A 25,528-nucleotide genomic window follows, 5' to 3' on the forward strand; every position below is an offset into this window, starting at 1 on the left:
GTAGGAAAGTTTATCTGCTTTCTCTCCAGCAGCTGCAGAGCTACAGAAAATGGGCACTGCTTCTTCAGAGGTGGCTGGGGACTGCCTGGATTGGACTGAGATCCAGTGGATGGATCCCAGCCTCAGTGAACCAAACCAAACTCTGGCACATCTGCATCCAGCAGTGCAAAGAAAATTTAACTTTCTTTCCCTCCACCGTCACCTCCTGAGATTGAAACCAAAGCTTCAGAAAGTTCTGTTGCATCATTTCAGTGCAGAGCAGGAGATTCCCAGAAAACAGCTCTACCTGAGCCCCACCAGCCCTTCCAGCCCCAAAGGGAAGCTCCACTCCTGTCTCCTGCCTCACCCTCCTGTCTCCCTTGGGAAGTGCATTCAACTGGGAAAAACAAATTCCCTTTCCCAGATGATCTTTTGGGTGGATGCTGTCCTCTCCCAGCATGGCAGGAGGACCAGGGACCTCCCAGCACGGCGGGAGGGAGGCCAGGGCCACCCCTCGGGCTCGGGGCTTGTGCTGCTTGTGAAATGGAGCTGTAAATTTTCGCAATGCCAACTTCGAGACCTCTCGATGGGCTTCTAATTAACAGGCACTAAATGTTCCCTCTATAAATTGCGCTTCTTTGTCTCTAAATTGGTGGATAAAACCATGGCATTTATGAAATATAGGCCTTTTCTCCTTATGTTGCTGAGGTTCAAGAAGGAGGAAACCAATTAGGGGGAGGATCCAGTGGTCTCTGCAGCTGAAAGAGCCTACTGGGCTCAGCAGGACGCCTGACTGAGCAAGAAATGCGAGGTCAGTCCTTACATTTTCTGAGGAAAAGGGGGACTATAATAAAGATTATTGCAATAATGTCATGCCAGGCCACAGCCTGCGAAGGCACATGTTTCCCTCCTCATTGTGCTTGACAGCAAGAGTTACAGGGGCAGTGGCAGGAAATTTATAATGGCAAGAATTTGGGAATGCAAAGTTCTGTGATTGGTTTTCATCTGTTTCTTTCTCTCGGCTTCATGATTTACACGCTGACATTAGGCAGCTAAAGCAGAAATAATTGAAGAAATAGTTGAAGAATATAAATTGGGAGTTCTATAAATGGAGTAGAGCAAATGTCCTGGGGTGTGTGATGAGATATATTTTTAATTTTTTTTCAAAGAGTGATAAAAACAGTATTTGGCAGGCTTTTGCATGGAATAGCTGCAGCTCTCCGAGTCATCTAGAAGCTAATGCAGGTTTTTGGAGAAACCTAAGGAAAAACAAATACAGCCTAGATTCTGATCTGTGAATACCCCTTGGTTTTCCTATAACTCATTAATGCATCCCAACACTGGGGATTGCTGCCATCCTGCCACTTCTTGAAACACAGCCTGTCCTTGAGCCACAGGTTCAGCTGCCCCAGATATTTGGGGGGCTCTGGGCTCGTCTCTCCAAGCCCTGCCCTGATGCCTTGTCCCCGTGTGCCCTTTGCTGGAGGGGCTGCTCAGAGCCCAGGCAGAGCTCAGCAGAAGGGAACCTGCACCCAGCTGCTCCCTGCTCAGGGACCCATTTTACAGCCAGGCAGAGGGAGGAGAAGGTGATAAAACTGTTTCTTGCATGGTAAATTCAGTGTATGCCAGGGCAAAGTCCTGCCCCATCCATGGGTGGAGAGCGGGGTTAATGCACTAATTTCAAAGAAGATGGAAAACAGCCTGCATAAATCCCTATCCCCAAACCCAGAGGCTGGAAATTCTTTAGAGCTCACTCTCCAAAGTGATCTGAGGTAAGCATTTTTGCTTCGAAAGGGGGAAAAAACCCCTCTGGAGTTAATATTCTCCCTTTAGCCATCACTTCATTTTTTCAGCTTTCAGCATGGAGCTGGTATTGCCAGCAAGACCACCTAGCCACAAACCCAGCAGGGAGCTTCCAAAATTCTTCTGAACACTGACTCCTTGTTATAAATTGAAAAGTGGTAATAGCAACAGTGCATATCACATCTGTGCCAGGCTTCAGGCCTGGGAAGCAGCAGCCTCCCTCCTGCAGAACACAACTTGGAAAGATCCTTTCAGTCCACACATGTATCAGCATTAGCCATTTCTTTGTCAACAAATCCCTTAATACGTAGCCTTTCTATCATGTACAGATGTCCAAAAAATAATGGAATACTGTACTACAAGATTAAACACTTTAATGTCAGCATATGTGTTGCATGACTCTGAACAATGGTATCATTGTGCGTGTGCAAACAGCCGGGCGAGGGAAGATGGGTTTAATTATCTCCCAAACAGCAGCAAGTTCTTCCTGACCAAGTCAAACTTCAGCTAGCAAGGGCTGCTCAGGACAGAAACTGGTGTTTCTCCCTTCCTGGTGTTGCTACATGGGTGTTGTTGCAGTGTTCGGGTTAAGTGTTGTACCCACGTCAGGGAGAGCTTCGAAGCGCGGTGCAGGAGCCGCCTGTGTCCCCAGGAGCCACCACGGAATGTGGCCTGGGGACCAGAGGATGCTGTGAGTCACCACATCCTCTTGTCCCATGTGTCACCCACGAGTCCTTTAAGTTAAAATTCCCAAGTATGGTAGATGGCAAAGGGGGAAACAGCCACTGGGAAGGAAAGGACAGAGAGAATCGTGCGTGCTGCCATCCGAATTCAGAGACGTTCCCTGCTGGGATTTCTCTGCAGACACTCTGAGGCAATGCTGGATGGCAAAACCATTTCTTTTTAAAGAACATCCATGAAGTTTCTGGGCAGGTTATGCACAGGTAATCCATTTTCTTTCCTGAGTGTGCCCTGATGGGTGCCCGCTTAGGCTGTGGTTTCTCTGCTGAAAGCAGAGCCAGACGAGATGAAAGGTATTGTGAAAAATTTACACGTGGGACTGCTCTGTGAACACGAAACTCTCCTAATAGTAAACAGACTGGTGGTGGTGTGACTCCTGGTGCTGTTTGCTGTGTCTACATGTGTATCTGGGGAAAGCAAAGTTAAATAAGCAGGGAAGAGATGTGTTTCTACAGAATACCTTATTCACAGCCCTGTCATGTGAAACACAGCAGCACATGGAGCTGCAATCCATCTGCAGCTGCTGTAATGCACTGAGGATTGCTGTGGGATTTGAGTGGTGTGAGGGAATGGAGAATTCAGGGAGGGGTGACAGGGAAAAGAAAAAAAAAAAGGGAGTTCATGAAGTTGTTCCTATTGACAGACTCCCTCTATTTCTACCTTCATCCTCCTGGAATCCACCATAAAGAAATCTCCTTCTCCAGGCTCTCAAATCCCGTTTCTCTTCCTCCTCCCACAGCAAAGGGGGAACCCAGGACAGTGCTGACCTGGGGGTTCACCTCAGCAGCTCTCCTATTCCCAAAACCTTGTGGGTGGCTGTTTCCCAGAGCGGCGAGCTGGGGACTGTGGTGATGCAGCAAATCCTGTGTCCCCCCAAGTGCTGTGGCCAGCACAGATGTCTCGAGCTCTCGTGCTGGCACTGGGAGCAGGGTTAACCCAGGCTGGTGCTCACCCCTGACATGCAGGGCTGTTGTGCTCTCTGTACCTGAAGGATGGGATGCACTGGACAGCAGCTCCAAGCCAGAGGCTGCCACAGCTCCTGCAGGGACCGTGGGTGCACAGGGCAGGCTGAGGGCAGCGCACAGCACCCAAAGGCAGCCTCAGCTCTGCTCCACACCCTGCCCTAGAAACGTCCCTGCAGCCAAACTGAGCAGTGAGCAAAAGGACAGGCAGAAGCTCATAATTGCTCCTGCTTTCTTTTCTCTGTCTGCACAACGTGCAGCAACACAGCCTGAGAGCAGAGGCGTGTGCTGTCTAACACATCCCCCAGATCCTCTGCGTGCAGCTGTGGGAGGTATGTGAAGATGCAGGAGTACATTTTCCTTGTCCTGCTTTGGGCAGAGATGATGGCCACACCACATTGCTCACTGACTTTGCAATTCAGGGGACAGCAAGGCTGCTTCCCTGGTGCTGTGGAATCAGGGAGCTGTATCTGGCCAGGCCAACTTCCCAGGAAAGCTGTGCCAGCTTAGGTGTGAATTGCAAGTCACACATTTTGCCAGTGCATCCAAGGGTCACAGAGATAGCAGCAGTCTGGGGAGGAACCGAGATGAGGATCAGGCTGAGGTGGCAGCCACAGCACAGAGAAGGGAGGAGCAGAAAGCAGGAGGGTGATGGGTGTCTCAAGGGGAAGAGGTTGCAGAGCACAAAGAGGGAGAAAAGTTAAATGGCAATAAGGTTTATTGAGAAAAATAATCCCCCAGTCCAGACACTTGACAAATGGGGCCCAAGGTGCTTCCTGCAACCTGCTCTGAGACTGAGCAGGTCTCAAAATATCACTGATGCAAAAACCAGCAGCCTGCCCTGACTGCTTGTACACACTGAGCAAATGGAAACATCCCCAGGCCCAGGGAAGGAGAGACAAGCGGCTGAGCAGATCTGGTCAGAAATAAAGTGTATTCAGGCAGGGAGATAAGAGGCAGTGTGAGACTGCTACAGGCAAGACTAAAATGGGGGGGAAAGCCCACAAGGGAAGGACTTGCAGGAAAATGGGAACCTGCTGGGAGCACAGGCACCTCAATCTGCAACTGGCATGTGCAGAGGGCATGCAAATTAACATCAAATCTTGTTATACTAATTCTTCAATGCAATGATTTGATCATGCAGAGATGTAACAGGATCAATTTTTTCCTTTGCATTCCAGTACCTACACTGGGGTAAATAGGTCTTATTTGATAAATTAGATACTTGTAATAGATATTTGTAATAAACAGCCTGAGTCAGTAATTTTGGGAAGGTCACTGCCTGAGCATCTCTGATTTATTTACACAAAACAGACAGAAATGGCTAAAGGTAGTTCTCGTGTCTGGACAGTGAGTTCCAAATCTTTCCTCCAGGGCCAAAAGAACTTCATGAAAGTTGTGCTCATAATCTGATGCTTTTAAGTTAAGATGATTATATGTTAATTATCGTCTACTACATAATTTTTTTCCAAGCTGCTCTCTGTTTTTTATTACTATTGCAGTAATAAAATATATATAGCATAAATTTACTTAAGACAGCAAAAGATTCAACACTTGGAAAACTGATAGAGAAAGAAGGACTGGATTCTGGACTGGTACAGCTGGTTTAAGGTATTTTAGAAGTAAATGAAATCAAATGAGAATTTATAATCCTTCCTGAGGTCTGGATTCCATCAGACTAAACTCATTAGGCATTAAGGTGCAGGTGCAGCTAAATAAAGGATTGTTCTGCTTTTCTTAATGCCATAGATTCACATCTTGAGTTCAAAATAAAAGTCTTTTAAAAGTACACGTATATGTTGTGCATATACTGGCAACACTTGAAAGGGAAAGCTCAGCTGATGGAATCTTCAAATGCCTCATTTTTGCCAAAGGAATGTGCCCGTTTCTGCACCAACTGTGCTGAGGGACACAAGTGGAGAAGTGACTGGACATTGGCCTCTTAAGGCTTATTCATTTCATTTGCATTAGACTTCCTTTCATCTACTGAACAGCTGCCCAAATAAATAGCATAAATCTAATTAATCCTCCTTTAATATTGTATTGCCACAACAATTCCAGCATCCCCCCAAATGCTGCAGGAGTGTGGGCAGACACCTGCACGGGCACCCTGGGAGGAGCACGGCAGGAGCTGCAGGGAATCCAGCCTTTCTTGTGGTTTACTGGAATAAAAGGAAAATAATTCAAAACCAGTTTCCCAGGTTTGAAGCCACACGACTTGCTGGATTTCTTAGCTGAAATCCCAGATTCTGGTGCTGTTGAGAGAATGGTTTGTGGGATATTACAAAATAAGCAGCAGATATCAGGCACAGGGCCATCAGATAAGGATCTCAGCCTTTGATTGTGATCAGCAGAGTCTCAGCTTGGAATGCACGCACTGAGCTGTGCCCCAAGACCACGGCCAGCTGGGCCTTTGCAGCTTGTCTGTGCATGGACAAACATCTGCAGCTCTGGGCCAGGAGAGCTGGGAGATCAGGGGACAGCAAAGGAGTGAGGGGAAAGGTCCTGCAGCCCCAGAGAACCCCTGCCAGAGCTGTGCTCTGCAGGCTGGCACAGCCATTCCTCCTTCTCAGGTGTTCTGCACGTGGGAGGTCCAGGGGTATTAACAGGGTTTATAATTATTAGACACAAATGAAGTGTTTGGAGGGATGTTTTTGGAAAATAACCATTAGAAACTTCAGTTACTGCTTACAGAGACGCTGTGGAGTGCCCTTCCTCATGCAAGTGTGACTTGGTGACCTAGTTCACATTTTTCTTTGAGATCATCATGTTTCCTCTGTGCTGCCAAGAGAGGCGAGCTCAGGTGGGGCACTGGGTTTGGGACAGGGACCTGGAGAGGAGGTCACTGCCTGGAATGACCCTCCCTGCCAGCACCACACGTCCTCTCACTGTCCTTCAGCCTGTGATGGGACCCAGCTTATGCATAGGAGCTTTTTGCTTTCTAGGAACATGTGCTGTGCAATACATTTATTTTATTGAGAAATAGGCAGGCAGCTGTTTGTTCTTTATTAACCCTACAGAGCCCCGAGAGCTGTAAATGTAAGACCTGGGGTTGCTGACACCCACATATACTCCTGTTTGCAGATGCAAAATGTCAGTGTCTCAGGGTGATGGCAAGGTTAAACTGTTATTTCAGGAATGTCCTCAGGAAGATAAACGTGGTATATTCACGTGTAGAGCATGGGCACATGCCTGTCCCCTTTACACTCCAAACGTTGGTGGCCCATGCCCCAGGCACAACGGCATCTGAGGGTGAGGCAAAGATTTATTTGCAGTTTAATTCCCACCCACGATCCCTTTTATACAAGAGGAATTTTCTTTTGGTACAAGATAAGCCCATCAGTGACATCAGCAGCACCTAGCCCTGCATACCACAGCCCTGCTGGATTCCTCTCACTAGGGCTGGGCCATCCAGGCCTCCTGAGTCAGCCCCTAACAACAGCATTTTCTGGTTTGTTTTGGTTTTTGTGTGTCTTCAAACACAATTTTGCAATTGCAGTTCTGGGGTAAAAGATCAGCTGTTGAAATACACCCTGGTGCCCTCGCAGGGGTCTGGCACGGATGGAGGCAGCGCAGCTCACGTCCTGCTGTGTGCATCTGGCAAAAATGGCACAGAAAGGAGAGAGTGGGGTTTGGGAAAGCATCTCTGAAGGAGCAGGGGCAAAGAGCACTCTTCTCCAGCTCGGCTGAAGCTGGAGGAAAGGGAGGAAAGACTCTCAGTGGCTCAGCCACACTGGCTTAGATTTACCTCCCTGCTCTGCAGGGTTTTCAGTGAGGCAGCCCTCATCTCACAGCTGTGGACTAATGAGCAAAATGACAGTCCCTGTTTGCTGAAGAAATATTTGGGGTTTGCTTGGATGCATTTCTGCCCCGTTCTGGGTTCTTTTGTGTGTTTCTGTATTCCTTGTGTCAGGCTTTAATGCAGCGAACGGTCAGAGATTTTTCTGCATGTGGACTCTAATATTCTGTAATTTGATTACAGTGCATGCCATGGATTGCAGGAACTCCTGTATTCAGAGGTCAAAGTTGTGTCCACACCAATGAGAGAAGTTTTACACCACATGTCTGATTTGCTTCTCCTTTTCACCTGTCTCGGGAGACAAATGATTCATCACATAGTGCTGAAATATCTTCATCTCCTGATTTGGGCCACTATTTAAGAGTGGTTACCCTAAAGTTTCTTTTTGAGCTGAGGAGAAAGATCTGTGATTAATCATTCTTTTTCAGTTCTCTCCTGCAGTTTATTACAAGTATATTTGTGTAATTAGGGGGCCCAGTAGTAATGTTGTTAAAATACAAGTGGGCACATTTATTGTTTCCTCCAAAAGGAAACAACCAGTCTCTAGCAGCTCTGGTTTTTCCCTGCCTCAACTGAACATTTACTGTTTTATGTAGCTAGCAGATTGAGGTTAAAGTTACTTCTTTTTTTTCCCCCGCTTTTATTTCTTTTTGTTAAAAAGAAAAGAAAAAAATCCCCTCCATTCTCTTAACAAATGCTGGATTTTTTTAAGGATATGGTCAGAAAGGGGAACTTAAACTCAGCATAATGTTTATAGTGCCACACAAGATCAGGAAAAGTGATGTGCAGTACTCTTTATTAACATCTAAAAAGCCCCTGTGGGACTTTTTGTATAATGACTGCAGAGTAATAAACAAATAAAAGGAAGATTAAATTGTTCAGAATATTTTTTGTGATGGAATAAGCAATAAGTTTTAACCTTGTGTACCAAGGGAAGAGCAGCTTGTGGGTAGAACAAATACAATTAGGAGTGGATTCCTCTTAGTGATGACTGGTTATCACTCATGAAATTACAGATAATTGCCTTCTGAAAATAAAATTGCTAAAATATGGATACAAAAGAACAGTACTCCAACGTAAGTGCCAGAATTCAGGATTTCTAAATTACAGGAATCTTTAATATTCCCTTTAAATGACAGACCTGAATTTGCTTTCCCTGGTGTTGCAGGAGGCATTGACACAGAGAAATACAACCAAATACATCCAGCCCCATCCCCAGTCCTCACCCAGGAAAAAACTCTTCTCTCCATCAGCATTAAAACTCCCAGCTACTGCTACTGCATGATTTTATGAGCATTTTTCAATGCTCCTCCCAGAGCTCTTCTGGTCTCTTTTTAAAGGTTTTACAGCCACGAGCTGTGGGAAGAACAATTGGTAAAGCCCAGGGAGCCCCCCCAGTGCCAAGGGCAGGGTTTGGCCAGGGCCAGAGGGGAGGCTGATTTACAGCCCCCAGGCTGGGCACGGGACATGGTGACAGCTCCTCTGGGCACGGGACACGGTGACAGCTCCTCTGGGCACAGGACACAGTGACAGCTCCTCTGGTCACACTGTGCCAGCTCCTCTGGGCACGGGACACAGTGACAGCTCCTCTGGGCACACTGTGCCAGCTCCTCTGGGCACGGGACACAGTGACAGCTCCTCTGGGCACACTGTGCCAGCTCCTCTGGGCACGGGACACAGTGACAGCTCCTCTGGGCACACTGTGCCAGCTCCTCTGGGCACGGGACACAGTGACAGCTCCTCTGGGCACACTGTGCCAGCTCCTCTGGGCACGGGACACAGTGACAGCTCCTCTGGGCATGGGACACGGTGCCAGCTCCTCTGGGCACGGGACACAGTGACAGCTCCTCTGGGCACGGGACACGGTGACAGCTCCATTGGGCACGGGACACGGTGCCAGCTCCATTGGGCACACTGTGCCAGCTCCTCTGGGCACGGGACACAGTGACAGATCCTCTGGGCACACTGTGCCAGCTCCTCTGGGCACGGGACACAGTGACAGCTCCTCTGGGCATGGGACACAGTGACAGCTCCTCTGGGCACACTGTGCCAGCTCCTCTGGGCACAGGACACAGTGACAGCTCCTCTGGGCACGGGACACGGTGACAGCTCCTCTGGGCACAGGACACAGTGACAGCTCCTCTGGGCACACCCTGCCAGCTCCTCCATGGTGTCAGGGCTGGTGACTTCACTGCTGGGGGAGCCTGGGGCCAGGCTGCTGCAGCTGAGGGTGTTGGGGTGACACCAGTGGGGTTGAGGTGACATCAGTGGGGCTGTGAGGAGATGAGGTGACATCAGTGGGGCTGGGGTGCCATCAGTGGGGCTGTGCAGACCTGAGGTGACATCAGTGGGGCTGTGAGGAGCTGGGATGACATCAATGGGGCTGGGGTGCTATCAGAGGGGCTGGGGTGCCATCAGTGGGAGTGGGGTGCCATCAGTGGGTCTGTGTGGATCTGGGGTGCCATCAGTGGGGTTCTGGTGCCATCAGTGGGGCTGGGGTGCCATCAGTGGGGCTCTGGCTCAGCCCAGCGTGGCTCAGCTCAGCGCAGGGGGGCTGCAGCAGGACCACAGCAATCTCTGGGCTCACGTGCAGAGCACTCGTGTGCCCCAGGGAAAAGCTTCCAGGGCGATGCTCGCAGGATCATCGCTCCTCCGCTGCTCCCCCAGCACGGAGAGAGCTCCTGCTCACTTTAATTATTGCTTAGGGGAAGCTGCCTTCCCTCTCCCCTCCTTGTTTTTTGGTTTGTGTTTTTTTTTAAGGAAGGTAGCTTTTAAGAGCTTGCCATGAAGATCTAAGTGAAGGGATTTTCTCTACTACAAAGCCTGCATACTTTCCCAGGCCAGGTGGACCCGATAGCACTGACTGCATGCTGAAAAATCTCATCCCCACCCTTCAGGCACTTTAATTGTAAGCCTTTCCAGATACACTGGATAAACACTGTCAAAATGAACCTGAAAGGGTTGTTGTTGTTGGTTTAGCCCTTAAATAATTATGAGTTTGTCTGTCTAATTACAACATAATCTTGTTTAAACTTGGATGGCTATTTGCAGTATCTCTTAAATGAGGTGGAAGCAGAAACACTGAGAAAAAAAAAAAGAAAATTCACAGTTCTTCCAATTTAAGAGAAAGAAATAAGATTTTTTACTCCTGTAAAATTTAATTCAACCTGACAACAAAATACTCTAACCGGGAAGCAACTGTGGTAGGATAAAGATGATAAAGAATAGTGTGGAACCTCTGAGATGCAACAGAAACTTAATCTTCCACGGATAATATTTTTCAGCCAGTTTAGAAATAGTTTAAGGTAATTTACGGGAAGACTTGAGTGACAAAGCACATTACTTGAAGTGCCTTTCCTTCACTAGGCACTTTCTAAATTCTTTCTCTTTCATTTCTTTACTCTCAGGAGACTTTTAAATCCAGTGAACCAAAACAACACTTTGTTTGTTGGTATAGCACGGGGCTGGCACAGATGGCAGACACTGCACCTGTTCCAATAAATGGAGGAAACGGAGAGATAAACCATGGCACTCATTAAGGGGAATCTACTGAAACATGAACAAGTTGTATTTTGAATATCTTCCAGGAATAAAAGGAGAAATACATAAACAGACTTTGTTTTTACCATTATCAGTTTATAATAAACTTTGTTTAAAGGGAACTTCACATTTGGTTTATGCACAAAGGAAGACATACCACTAAAGAAGTTATGATAATGCTTGATTTTCTTTAAGAAAGGTAAATGATTTTATCTAGCTGCTCCTATTCTTCTAAAGAAAAATTACCTGTTGGCAGTTTAACCAAAATCAGTTAATTCCCCTGTTCCTTAGTAGTGGCAGCTTTTTTTGCTTTTGCATTTTCTCACGTTGAGTAATATCACATTCTTACAATCTAGTTCAGAATGATCAGAGGAACAACATAAACTAAAGTCCATCTGTTCATCTATTAATAAATAACTAAAATTATTGGGGGGGGGGGCGGAATTTTTTGGATTGTTAGCAACAAAGTTCCCTGCAAAACAGCTTTTTGCTGGGCACAAGGAATATGCTATGTAACGTCTCACAGATTATTAAACAATCCTAAATAAGAAGAAACATTAAGCAACAGTTCCTCAAAGGATAAATTTTTTGAAACATTTTGCCTTGATCATCGGAGCTTGTGCTGTTCAACATGCCATACATCTCCCTCAATTTCTCTCTCTCACACACACAGCATTAAATACAAAATGCCATGAAAATTCCTAAGTATCATTTAATGTTGGCAGCCCTGCACTGTAAAGCCATTTATATAAAACTGTGGTTGGCAGCTCTCACTCTTCCATGGGAACAAATTAACATTGGCATTCCAAACACAGGAAAGTAAGGAAATTAGAAACACAGTTTATATTTGGCCAGTGCTTTGAAATACTGTACCATGCTACTGATGTCAATTAATGAAAAGCAGAATTTTGCGGAGAGGGTCTGGTTTTGAAACACATTAACACACGTTAAACATGTTTGCACAGGAACTGCATTGTAAGCATCTTGGTTCCAAAACAATAAAGCAATTACACTAGAACTTGTAGTCTCAAAGTTGCCATTAATTCAATCCACTCAGTCTGGATCACTGAAGGATTTTCACTGACTCTGAGATGTAGATGGCATAAATGTTTAAAAGAAGGGCTAAGGCACAGTGTGGTGGGGATTACACCCCATGATGGCTTCTCTGTTACCTGCTGTAAATCAGGTATATTTTTGTAAAAAAAAATTGAATTATAGAACATACACCCAAATAAAGGGGAAGGGGGGGCTCAGCAAACTTTGTGGTCCTCATCAATGAAACAAGGATTTCCAAAAGAGCTTTTTGAAATTAGAATCAGTTCAGTCTTTGCTACCTGCAACCTTATTTGTAGCAAAGATTTTTACTTCAACACCAAAAAAATCTAATGGCAGTTTATCTCCTGGCACCATTCCACTAACTTCAGTGGAATTACTCCAGCACGGAATTTGGCCCCGCAGCCTCTACAAGGCGCTGTTTATTTGTACTATGATTCAGATATTTTGATACCAGGAATCTTTCAGCACTGAAGTTTCTCCATATGAAATATGTCTTGTATTAAGAAATATCAGTTTCACATTTTTGTCAAACATTATTTGCTAAATTGTGTTTGTTGCAAGGATGGGAATTCAGCTGTAGTTCAACAACATGGATCGGACTAATAATGATAAGCAGTGACTAATAGGAGCTGGTTCATGTTTTTATTGTTTGCAGTAAAGGAAACTTCCCTCAGAAACAATTTCAAGATTAGGAGAGAAAACTCTGTGAAGCTCTAGCAGAAACTACTGCATGCTCATTATTTCAACACAGGGGCACTTCTTTGGCCCAATTGTGCTCTCAGTGGTGCTCGTGTAAATCAAAAGGGAGTTTATGGGAATTACTTTGGACGTAGAGTTGTATAAATGAGACCACTGGGCCAGCTTCAGTAGGAATTTGACAATTTACACCAATGAAGACCTAGCCAAGAATTTTCTCTTGGGTGTCCATTTTTCCAAACTTAAGCATGTGCAGAACTTTATCCATGTGATTAGTCCTTGTGTGTAGTCTCGTTTATTTCAAACAGTTGTGAAGGAAAATCTTCATCCTGAAACGAATTTAAACAGCTCTCTAGTTTCTTTAGAAGTTTCTTCCATTTAGAGAAGAAATATACATATATAAAATAGCATATTTTATTTATGTATAGTATGGCATGTATTTATATATATACATATATATATATATATATATATGTAGTTAATTCATAAAAGTACTTTGATGTAGGCCCTAGAGAGGAGGATTGGAAAGAGTTTAAAATATCCTGGTTTCTTAATGCTGTATATCAACAGGTAGTCTCCTTATCTGGCATGCTATCAAAATTTGCTTACTTGTGTTCTCACTCAGATGACTTCATCCATCATTGCAACTTCCCACTGGTACTCATCCAGTTAGGACAATTTAGAGGCATAAAACTAAATGTGTTATCATTTTAACCACGAATTAACAGTTTCCATATAAATATTAGCATTTCCTCACTTGATTCAAGGATAGCAGCCCTAATGGCACTAACCGTATATTTGATTTAAACTAATTAAAAACAGGGGCTCTTGCAATTTAATATATTGATTTTACCAGTGGGATTTAAATCTTTTATAATAAGTGTACACAGCTGCAGCACTCACCCACCGCCACTCTCAGACCTAATCCCTGCATTCCTCCTGACAATAACATGACAGGATCCACACATCCCAGTATTAGCCTTAACCCCGGTGACACTGCCAGAATGTATTAAACTAAAACATCACAGTGTCCTGTTTAAAAGGAGCCTGTCAACGGCTCTGACTGGGCTTTAATAGTTATAATCTTTTTTTTTAATTAATGTTTCCAACCACTTGTGTAACCTTCTCTCACACGTCTCTCCCCGCCGACCCGAAAATGTGTTTCAGGCTTATTTCCAGGGAATGTAGTGCCTGGATTCTGCTGCCTGTCCAGAGGCCATTAAAGCTCCTTTGCAGGGGGAGTGCTGGGACACACACAGAGACGCAGGATGGCACAACTGGGAGCACTGGGAGCAGGTCCTGCACGCTCCACTGGTGCCCAGCTCCTTTTACTGGCACCACAGGACCCGGCCATCAGCCTGGTCCCCTTCAAAGCCCTTTAAGAGCTGTTGTGTTTTGGCTGCTGAACTGCAGCTCCCAGAGGGGGATTCACCCCCCAGGACAGCCTGTGTGGGAGCAGAGGAGAGACCCTGCCCTGGGATAAATCTGCTGGGTGCCAGCGGATGGGGACAATTTCCAGGTCCTTCTTGCTTGCGTAAGGACATCTGCCCTTAGCTGCTCCTTTCTCTGCTACCAGCACACCCACATGGCAGAAGTCAATACTTCCTGTCCTGCTCTGCCTGTTAGACACCTGGAAATCAGAAAATTAATTATATTCTCTCTGGGATGGGTCTGCACATTCAGAGAATACCTATGGGCACTTGCTGCATGGTCCTTCTACCTTTACTTCGCTGCGAGCTTTCTGCCTTAGCCAGTGTTACACCACCAAGGGCTGCACAGATCCACACTGCCCAAAACAATTATGGGATGGACCTGCTCAGGCTTGAGAGCTTTTAACAGCATTAGGTGGAAGAGAAAAAGAAAAAAAAAAAGCCGAGGGTTTGGCCTAATGTATGGACAAACCATGTGATCGGGACCAGGCATCCAGGGCTAACTTTTAATCTGCTTTGTTTCAAGTGGGAAATATGTGAAGATCAAATAAGTTCAAATCCAGGTCAAATATCCTTGAAAATCTTTGATTTATACAAGCAGGAAAATGAGGTTTAAAAGGAGTGATTATGAAAGGGTTACTAAAAACACAGCTGTACGCATACTCTTATATCTGAGGCTCTCCAAAGAAAAACTGTGTGACATCTATATTAACCTTTGGCTGTACACCAATGAAGGCCTGTAGTGAGCTGGAATGCAAGGCAGCCCCTTCCAAATTTTAACACAAGCCAGGTTACAGCTGCAAATGCCTGCAGCCCGTGCTCACTTTATAAAGTATTCCCCGAAGGAAATTTTTTAACTGTTATAGAATCTTTTTCTAATACCCTACAGTGTTAAAGCCTGTTATTAAAGGGCAAAGAGATGGTTCTCTATGCCAAACACTTGTCAACAAAAAGGATAGCCAGATGGTATGAAATAAAAGGAAACTTGGGGGCTCTTCAGCTTCTTGATTTATATTAACAAAAGCCACTTTCAAGTGCTCCTTCCAAGAATGACTAATTCCACCCCCCCCTTCTTTTTTGCCAGGATTAAACAACGTTGTTCATTTTATAATCAACCACGAGACAAATTAACAAATTGCATATCACTTGTGCCGACTCTTTTAAAAATATTCTAAGCAAGTCTGTTTACCAAGGCAAGTTTACCAGCATAAGGACAACACAATTATTTTTAGAAGAGAAGGCCTAAGTCATCTAGAGGATGTTTACTCCTCTAGCTGCTGTTTATAAACTTGAAATTAAACTTGTGCAGAAAATGCTTTGCGTTTTTTCAGTTCCTAAGATGGATCCGTTTGTAAACTCTCTTGGACAGGATCTGAAATTAAATTCCAAATGCTAAAATTATAGTAATAAATTTTACAAAATTAGCCAGTAATTAACTGGCTAACTTAGTCAGACCACTGTGGCTAAATTCTCTTTTAATTTACAAATAACTTCATTCTTGACACAATTCATCTTAGCACAGGTGTAAGCTAAGACAAAATGTAGCCTGTAAATTAACTGGTTATAAATCTAAATCTAATTAGTTGTCAGGATTTTACAGTAAGTAAAACTTTACTTAGTACAAAGCTCCCTAAAACGGAGCACCTGTATTCTGATTCCTCCCTACCGATACCCAGAATAAATTTTCTGGACGAAATATACACAGTATCTCCATAGAAATCAACGTGTGTGGGGTTTGTTGTTGGGGTTTTTAATGTGTAGCCCAGTAAATCCTGCAATGTAGTTTTTTAAAAATATTATTCCCTCTAAAGTTGTACAACTAGATGGATGAAGAATATGATTAAGGCAAAAAAAAGGTGCTTTTGTAGATTAGCATTTAGAAGCCTGGAATTACAGTTTTTTATTGACTGAAATTTCAAAATATTATTTCCTTACTCGCTTTTACTTCCTCCACGCTAAAATGAAACTTTATTATGCTGTGACACTTCCTCGTTGTGATGGCTCTGGTATAGTAATAAAAGCCTACCTGTGAAATGCAATGCTCACAGAGTATCTCTTACAAAAGTAGGACACAGTTTACTACAGTCTGCATTTAGGAATTCAGCTCTGCTTAAAAAGGGATCATTGTAGAAAGTCTTCAAAAAAATGCAGTTCTACAATAGATCTTCTAATTTTCCCTGAACGTCATAGAAAACTGTACGTCTCAAAGCAGGTGGTGTGTTTGATTATATACGGAGTGAGTGGCTGCTCTAATTCATTAAAACCTCCATAAACAAGCCTGCCTTTGTCCTATAAAGATGAAAGGGCAATGACTATAATGGGATGAAAGGTGTGCACAGCGATGAAGAAAGCTATTATAGATCTGTGTCCTTTTTAAACTCGTCCTGGCATGCACTGTTGACAAGGGAACAAAACAGCACAGATAAACCTCCAAAATGTGCCTTGCTGGTCGTAATTCCACCTGTCCTTAAAACTATTTGGCTTTGCTTGAGCTCTTACTACTGACAGCAATTAAGTAAAACAATCGTTTAGGATTTTGCATAAAGAACATTCTTGCATTTCTAAGCTGACAACAAAACCTGGCGGGTTGAAATGAAAGGATATATCCACTGCAGTCACCAAACTGCATCAGGATGTCGATTATCAGGGATTATGGCTTACATAGGTGAAACCTGCTGCATACAAAGTTGTCACAGAGGCACAGACGTATCCAAAATGCAACTTTTCATTCACATTTATGGATCGATTACACTCCTTTGTATTCAAAATCATCAGTGGCCTAAATATTAATTCTTTCTTATAACTCTTACATGAGCTGACAAGGAGACTCTTCCTTACATCGGCAATGTGGGACAGGAGCGCTGCAGTTTCACTGGTGATTCAGTAAATTACTACACCTGAGGAGCAGAGCTAAACTCCCTCCCATTATGTACTTACATATGTTTCATAAGGCTCTTTCCTCTCTACTGAAATGGAAAGCAAAGAATGAATTTTGCTATTGTTATTTGAACATCTTTTGTCTTCTGCTCAGGAGTCTCCTTGCACTCAGCGTAGGACCCAAGAACCACAGAGAACAGTGTTAGCAAGGTCACCCTTATCTTTAAATTCAAATATTTGACTGCTATTGGTACTTTTGACTGCTCAAATATTTGATTTTAAATGTATCACTCCTCATCGGCTTAAGTGTCCAGCAGTGACTAGACAAACACTGTAATTCCAAATGGAAAGCACCAGCCCTCATAGAGCACAGCCCCCGGGCCAGATGTAATTCCGAGCTTCCCACTGGGAAGCTTATGGCAGTTAATAAGGAGGCGCAGCTCATGCAAACGAGAGCTCTCCCACAGCGTCCCGTGGCTCCTTATCATGCAAGAATTGTGCCGGGATGGCTACCGTGTCTAATAATTATTAACGTGTGTCACAGAGCCTTTACAGCTGCTGAGCTTTTCAAGTTAGTTCAAGTGCTGGGATTAGAGAGCTGGTGGTTTAGGTGGTGATTTAATCTTTGCTGCCTCTGAAGTTCCAGACAGTGGAAGCGTCCAGAACAGTGACATCCATAAAGGTGCTAATGGATTTACTGGAGATGGGGGTCTGTAATTCCTGGCAGGTTATGTGCTCCTCCTGCACTTCGCGTTTCCCTTTGTTTGGGACAAAGTCAGAGCTGATCTTGTTTTGGAAATACAATTCAGGTTCTGCCTTGAACTTGCAGGCAACCCAATCTGTACGTGTGTGGTTTGAGAGCCGCACATGATGAGGTCTAAAAACGGATCGAGCGAGCCAGGTCTGTAATTATACATTTAAAATAGAACGCGCACCCTGACAATGTTTTACTCAAATCCGGCCAAGTCAGTCCACACGGGTGTGCAATCTACAGTGAGCAAATAGAAATCAGATTGGGTGGGCCGTGGCATCCAATTAGAGAGGCCTAGTGAGGCGCATACAAAGCGTGCCAACTCTCGTATCGTTTGCATAAACCCATCCACATGTGCTTGTGAAAAGAGGCGAGTTAGCGGCATAAACTGGGGTCAACAGGAAAAGCTGAAGGAGTAAATAAGGATTTACTGTGGAATCCCTCCCAAGCCATTAGGAAAACATGTGCGAGCAGCTCAGCCCGAGGGAGCCGGAGCGGGGATGCCGCACGGAGCCGTCCCGGCCATCCGTCCCCGCAGCCCCGGTGCTCCGCATCCCGCAGAGCACCGGTCCGCTGCGGGACCCGTGCGGGACCCGGGCCGTGCTCCTGCCTGCCTTTCGTGGCTTCCTTGGCGGGCTGGGATGTGGAGCAGACCTGCCAATCGTCCCGTTCAACTCCTACCTGCAAATCCCGTTTCTGACGCGCAGCAGCTATCAAAGGGAGCGGGCGACAAAGACCTCAGTGCGGAGCGCGGGGAGAGCTCGTGGCTGTCCGGATGCTGCGAGGGGAAGTCAGAGCGCTCTCCCCGTCGACGCCGCTCAATTACCGCCTGGCCAAGCAGCCACGCTGCTGCCTGCCCTTCCTTGCCCAGGTGGGCTGTCACCCACCTGACCCGCTGGGAAACAGCTCCCAGCCGGGGCCACCTGCGCCACCAGCCCCTGGCCGCCGGGTCGCCGCTCCAGCCTCCCCCTGGTACGGTTCCCCGCCCGGCCGCCCCGGTCCCAGCCCCGCCGGGACCGGCACTCACCCAAGTTGACGAAGCTCATGACCATGTCAGCCTCGGTGAGGAAGTTGCTGTCCTGCAGGCTGGCCAGAGGCGGCCCCTGGGTGCTGAAGATGGGCTTGTAGGGGTACGAGAAGCCCTCGCCGTCCTCGGCGGCGGCCCCCGCCGCCCCCTCCTCCACGGACATGGCATTGTAAAGGTCCAGCATGAACATGGGGGCCGAGTTGTGCTTGCCGTGGAGGTGCGGCCGCGGGCGGTGCGGCAGGCCGAGGATGGAGAGGATCTCCCGCTGCATCTCGCGGCGCTCGGGGCCGCGCAGCCGCCGGTGGATGAAGCTGGAGTGCACCTCGTTGTCCACCGTGAAGTCGGCGAGCACGCAGCGCAGCCAGAGGGCGGGCGCGGCGGCGCCCAGCACCAGCAGCCAGGAGGCGGGCTGCCCGCGCCCCGCCACCGGCATCGCGGCGCGGCGGCGGCTGCGGGGCGGCGCGGCGGGCGCGGGGCTGCCCCGCCGCGGGACGCGCCCCGCCACCGGCATGCGCGGACGGACGGGCGGCCCCGCGCTCAGCCCCCGCGGAGGCGCCGCAGCCCGCTCATGGCCCGAGCGGCGGCAGCGGGGGCTGATCAGCGGCACCGGCCCATGGACGGGGCGGCGGCGGCGGCCCGAGGCGCTTCTCCCGGCGGCGGGAGCGGAGCGCTGTGCCCGCGTCCCGCACGCCGCGGCGGAGCCGTGTGAGCGGCGCGGCTCGGCGGGGAGCGGCGGGAGGGTGGCTCTGGTGGGAGGAGCAGGCAGCAAAGCCCGAGCGCTCTCTCTCGCTCGCCCGCTCCAAAGCGCTCGGGAGAGAAAATCCCTGGAACTGCCTCGAGGAGGGACGGCTGCTCAGGTTGCTTTTCAGGATGTTTGTGGAGGCTCAGCGAGAGGCTGAGCCGGTCCCCAGCGCTTAAATGGAAGTGAACGTCATTAAGGAGAAGACAGCCCAGGAGAGAGGGTGGTTTATGTATAAGGAAGGGGCCCAAACTCCCACAGACTTTATAGATGCGAGTACATCAGCTGTCTGCACAAGCACTTCTTTTTCCTGCCTACTCTTTTTTTTTTTTTCTTAAGAAGTTCAGATTAGAAGAAACTGCCCGTGACAAAACAAACTCCATTAAACAATTTAAAACGTGATGATTATATATTCACCTACATAGACATGTATCTGTGCCTCTGTGCACAGAGCCCCGGGTCACTTTTTCCAGCTGGCGGTGGGGAGAGTTAATGGAGAAGCGTTAGAAATCCGAATGGGGAGATATTCTCTAAGAATGGTAAAACCAGGAACATTTACTTGAAATGTAACTATCAACCTGTGCACACGGGTGGTTTATGCCATTACCCTGCCCCCTTGCCTTCCCCTCTCCTTCTGCTCCTGGTACATGCCATTTTTGGGATACTGCCTTGAAACAGATTGTCAGCTTCTTAAAAGCAATGACTTTTTAAACTCAGTGGGTGCAACATCTACAGTAATGGAACCCTAGTCCCTATTAGCCCAGCTAGATGTCTGCTACAACAGTAATTAATAAAAATAATAATAATATCAGATGACAAATGACCAATGCTTCCCAAATCTTACTTGGAAAGAAGGGGAAGTCAGGATGGTGTATTTGGGTCACTGAATGGAGCCTGAGGTAACCTCAGAAATCATACATATATACAATAAGTTTATGTTGATTTTAATGCCTTGGGCAAAGGAGGAAGAAAAGGGGTGGAGGATAAAGCAGGTCAGTGGTTTTGGAGGATGTTTTTTGATAGATTGTTTCATCTAATATTTTCAGACAAGCAACATCTGGTAGTGTCCAGCACCAGATCCTGCAACTCTTTTGGAAACTAATATTCAGCACTTCTTTTAGTTCTTCATGTTTCAAATCTTGGTGTGAACAGCAGGTAGCCAGTCAAAAAACTGCATGGGAATTGTGGTGAATGATATAATGTGATTGTATGCATGCATGTGTACCTCTTAATAACAGGGAAACTGAGGCATCACATAGAAATTACTCATGGCACTATTGAAATAGTGGTGGAACCAGCATTAAACCCTCAGCTCAGACCTAACACGTGTTTAGGAATGGTTCAAGCTTGGGGAGGATGGAGGGGACAGAGAGGTTGTGGAGCTACATCCACCTTAGGTACCATGAAAGCACTTTCTACACCCACTGGTGCTGCTCAAAAATCCCCCCTGTAGCTGCCTTCCCAGGGCTCCCCACTGATGGAAACACCAGCACCCAGCAGTTGATTTTTGGCTGCCCAGTTAAGATCAAACTCTCCAGCATCTTTTGTACTTCCTGAGGAGCAGCACTAACTTGTTCTTCACCATGCATGCATTTGCTTAAATTTCTTCCTTGCCGAGGGTGTGGTTTCTAGATCAATTTAAACTGATTTAAAGCCAGGCTCCCCCTGAGAAAGATCTTTATTTTCTCATTCCACCCCAGCCTGGACCCTCAGCTGTGCAACCCCACCCCTCTGCAATGCCGGTACCGACTTACACCCAGGTCAGAAAACTGAATGTGTTTTTAAAATATTTTGGTTTTTTAACCATTTGTGTATTTGCTGAATATCAGCTTCTTGCTGAAGATCAGATTCTTGTTCTGACTGGCTCCATGCTGTGGTGGAAGGAGGGAGGCCACAGGAATGCACAGCTGGGGGCAAGGAGAGGGTGTCTGGGTCAGGCTGCTGTAGGAAGGGCAGACGGATGATGTGAGATTTCCCTGCTCTCCCTTTCAGCTGCAGACAACTTGATTTCTCTTCCCTTTTTGTTCCTTGTAGACTGTTTTCCCAGAGTTGTGAGTGTTGGCCTTTCATCAAGCAGCAGTAGGACAAGGAGCCTTGCCTTTGGCATGGATATGAGATGAAAAAGCAAGGATGGAACAGTGGGCTGGAGAGCAGGTGTCTCTGCTGCCTAAATTACTTGTACTGGAATTGCTTGTAGCTCCCATTTAAAAACAGACTAAACTTCAGGTCAATGTTGTGTTCTGAGAGAAAAAAAAGGGAAAACATGGGAGGTTTCTCTGCTCACTCATTAACACCTTAGGTAACTGCTCTGTAGGTGTCACTGGAGAAAGAACAGAGGACAAAAACTAAACCTTGAAACTCTTGATTTGACAAATTTCTTGGAAAAGTGATGTTTGAAACTATTTCCTTCTTGTTTCGTCCAAGTGGTCTGGGTTAGGCCTCATTTAGCTATATTCTGATTTAATGCAGGATATACTCCTAAAAGAGGGGCAATGTTGCAGCTGTAACTTGTGCTTTTACAGGAGCAGATGGGAAAGTTTTCTCTTTTTTACAGTATTTTCTATGATCCTGCTGCTCCCGTACACTTTTTAATAAATGCATGATAGTTGGCAATGGGGGTTCTTAAAAGAGCATAACAAAACCATGGCAGCAGCATGGGATGAGAACGTGAGTTTGTTAAAGAATAACTTTTTGATGTGAAGTCTCTTGCCTTCATCTTGGTTTGGGACACAACAAAGGGCAGCATTTATTCTGCTGGATACAATAAAGGATGATGCAGCTCCAACTGCAGTGGTTCAGCCCTCAGATCTGAGCTTGAATTTCAAATACCTTTCAAACAGAAAGGCAATCCAGTTTGTACCTTTTTTCATGGACAACGTCTTTCTCTTCCCTCCTTTCCTGCCTGCTGTGTAAACCCTATCCTGCTTCCTGTAGGATCAGTTCCACACAGGTTGCTGAAATATTGGCACCTTCATGTCACTGGCTTTTTCCTCCTCCTTCCTGGATCAATTAAGAAACCAGTTTTTCCTCTTAGTCTTCTCTACTTCTTTTGTGTAGCCTCCTCTTCTTGAGAAGGACAGCTGAATGCTTGTGATGAAGTAATCCCTGTTTGTTGGTGCTTGCTGCTTCAGATCATTTCTACAAAACCAGGCTCCCAATGTTTCTGGGGTCCTGCACAAGCCACATTACCAGCTGAGTAACTTTTTGATCTCTGTGAGTTTGAGTGCACGCTCTTACCCAAGTTTAGCACCAAACACTACCATTTTTTTGTTTGTGTGTGGAAGACAGAATATTTGAAAGTGTGTATTTAGGGGATAAATAAAGGGGCTGATTTAGAAACATGAAATGAACAAAAAGGTACAGGTTTTTGCTTGGTGAATTTGTCATCCTCATGTACCCATGTGAGGCATATGCCAAGGGCAGAATTTGGCCATTTGCATTCAGTTTTACCAAACGGGCAGTAAAAAGTGTGGGTTCTGCTCAGAAACTCATTTAATGACTTTTCAAAAATTATACACAAAACATTTTGTCCTCTTTTCTGCCGATTCAGTTTCAAGCTCCTTGTCTTCCTACTTTGATGTCTTCTTTTTAACTTTAACCATGGTTCTTTTCCATTCTGTTTTGCATCTTCTCTCATTTGTCTTGAACAAAGTGCAGCTCCTAAATTACAGCAAACTTTTTTCTCCTTCCAAACAGTCCCACTAAACTAGCATGTGTTTGGGGAATTTTGAGCTGTTTGTCTATGCTCTTTGCATGAAGAACATTAATACAGCAAAAATAATAGCATTATTATTTGTATAAGAATGGATAATTAGGTCACGTATTTTTTTACTCTGTATTGGATTATTCTTATCAAAAGTTTCTAGTAATCTCTCCAGCATTATTACTGAGAACATATTCTCCAACATGCAGTTAATCACATTATGGATAAAGCCGTTATATTTGCTCTAATCCAGGAATTTGAACAGATTTGGGTTGAGCTGTGCTCTGTTGGACAATATTGATCACATTATAATAATGAAGTGTTGATTCTCAATGCTACTGATCAGAGGAGAATCAGAAATGAAATCTGTGTTTTGGGGTGTGAAAAAGGCATTATTACTTCTGAGGATGCCAGTGAAAGCTAAAATAAAATTTTAGGATTTATGAAACGGGGCTATGGCACTGAATTTAATGTTCATCAATGGGGAAAGTGGGCAGAATTCAGTCCTTCAGAGTTCAGCCCTTCACTTCCCAAAACTGGATTGCCACAGGGATTCTTTTGTTGCTGTTTACTTCAGAGAACATTAGAAATAAGTTCATGTTACTGAAACTTTTGCAGTGTTACATTTATCACACATTTATATACAATTTGGATATTGGCATGTGCTCTATTTTCTATATATGTTTATATATTGGTATGAGCATGCATACATACACCAGTGTACTTCAATCATCTCTTTAAACTTTATGTAAGTAATCTATTTCTGCAGATAGATACAGGCATGGGAGTATTGTTTAATGTAGACTCCAATATCGCCAAAGCAGCTCGGAGAAAACTGAATTTAATTTTGTACTATTAAATTATTGTGTGCACACTTGATTTGGTTGACGCTTTTGGCACAAGCCCAGGTATTTCCTGCGTTGGTAACTTTGTAACCTGAACATCTGAGATCTCAGGCTTATATTTGTGAAAAGCTAAGCTGGGCACGAGCTCGGACGTCACTGTTGGGAGCGGATTCGAGTTGTGCTGCAGCGCCTTGGAAATGTGCCTCTGAAAATCTGCTTAGCTGTTACATTTTCTTACAATAAATGGTGATCTTTGCTCCTACAGATATTCAGGATTCTTCTTATTAACATATATTTATGTCTTTTTCGGTTTTCTGCTGTTTTCATTCACTAAAGGCAGAGATGTTTGCTATTGTTTGTAATGAACAAAAAAGCATATAAAACATATGCATTTTTTTCAACGGGAACAAAATAACTGATCCCGACCTGTGAATGCAATGGGATGAATTTGGATGGCTTTCCTTTCTCTCTCCAGGCAGGTGCAGAGTAATACCTCAAAAGAACCATTATTTTGTGCCTTTATTCCAATGTGTACATAAATGCTTGCATAACCCTTGCACAGCTGCTATACAAACTACTCATGCCACAAGTATTAGTAATCCTAACAGGGGAGGTTGCATGGAAAATTGGGGTGTGTATGCTAAACCATATGTACCATGCCCCTGAATCATAAAACTCGTGTTGCTGGAGCAGAGAGATCTTTGGAGACTGCTGGTTTCACAGGTCTGTAGGAAGCAGGATTATATACAACAGCTGCACCCCGCAGCTTCTCTCCTGTTGAGGCTTATCTTGTGCATTTCAACAAGCAGGAAACAGAATTTGGTCCAACATTATCTTATATGGTCTTAGCTCCTACTTTTATTTATATTTCATTTCCATAGGAACAATTATTTTCGCAGTTTATTTTGAATACACATTAGAGCCACTCCAATTGGAAGTTTTGAGCTGCCAATTCCAAGCTGCATGGGGCTGCAGAGACACAATGTGCATTTTTTTTTTTTTTTTTTTTTTGTTTCTGGTTCTGCCTCTAAAATAACTTTCTTTATATCTGTGGTGATTTATAGCAGCGTTTCTGAACCAGTCTGGAGGAAGATGGAAGCTGGAGATTCATTTGATTCTCCAAAGCCCTGGCCACAAAAATCCCCTCCCAAGCAGAGCAGGGTAGCAGGGCTTGGCCCCAGTTCTGCAGGGCTGGGGGAAGGTTCCAGCTCCCGGGAGGTTTGCCACATTACAAGTGGCTGCGTGAAGCAATCTCCCAGACCTTTAGCAGCACAAAAACACGAATCGGGAGGATTTTTAAATAATCCGTAGGGGCGGTTTCCTCTGCTGGTGGTGGGAGCAGCTGGAGGTGTGCGTGTTTGCGCCCGGCAGGAGCTGCGGTGGCCGGGCGCGGAGCGCTCGCTGTCACCGCTGTCCCTTTGGTGGAGGGTGCTTCAGCTGCAGGAGTTTATCTTTCCGAGACTGGCACTTCTAAGTTTTCAGTCAGAACAAATGCGCTTCCTAAATGGTGCTCAGCGTGCACTGAGTTGGCTTTGTCAAGTGCATCTTTTCAGCATTCATCCAAAGCCCTTTCTGCAGTT

The 25,528-nt window shown here is 45.6% G+C and overlaps 1 protein-coding gene across 1 annotated transcript in view; it reads right to left on the reverse strand.

Moving 5' to 3' along the window:
* BMP7 (bone morphogenetic protein 7) overlaps positions 1–19,172 on the reverse strand; it is a 41,993-nt gene extending 22,821 nt beyond the window's left edge. Inside the window, exon 1 of the mRNA XM_021553590.3 lies at positions 18,662–19,172. Within this exon, the coding sequence (XP_021409265.2) occupies positions 18,662–19,172 (511 nt within the window). The remainder of the gene's footprint in view (positions 1–18,661) is intronic.
* Between the last annotated feature and the right edge of the window lie 6,356 nt (positions 19,173–25,528).

This window comes from Lonchura striata, chromosome 17 (genome assembly GCF_046129695.1).
Source record: "Lonchura striata isolate bLonStr1 chromosome 17, bLonStr1.mat, whole genome shotgun sequence".
In the NCBI taxonomy this organism is placed as follows: domain Eukaryota; kingdom Metazoa; phylum Chordata; class Aves; order Passeriformes; family Estrildidae; genus Lonchura; species Lonchura striata.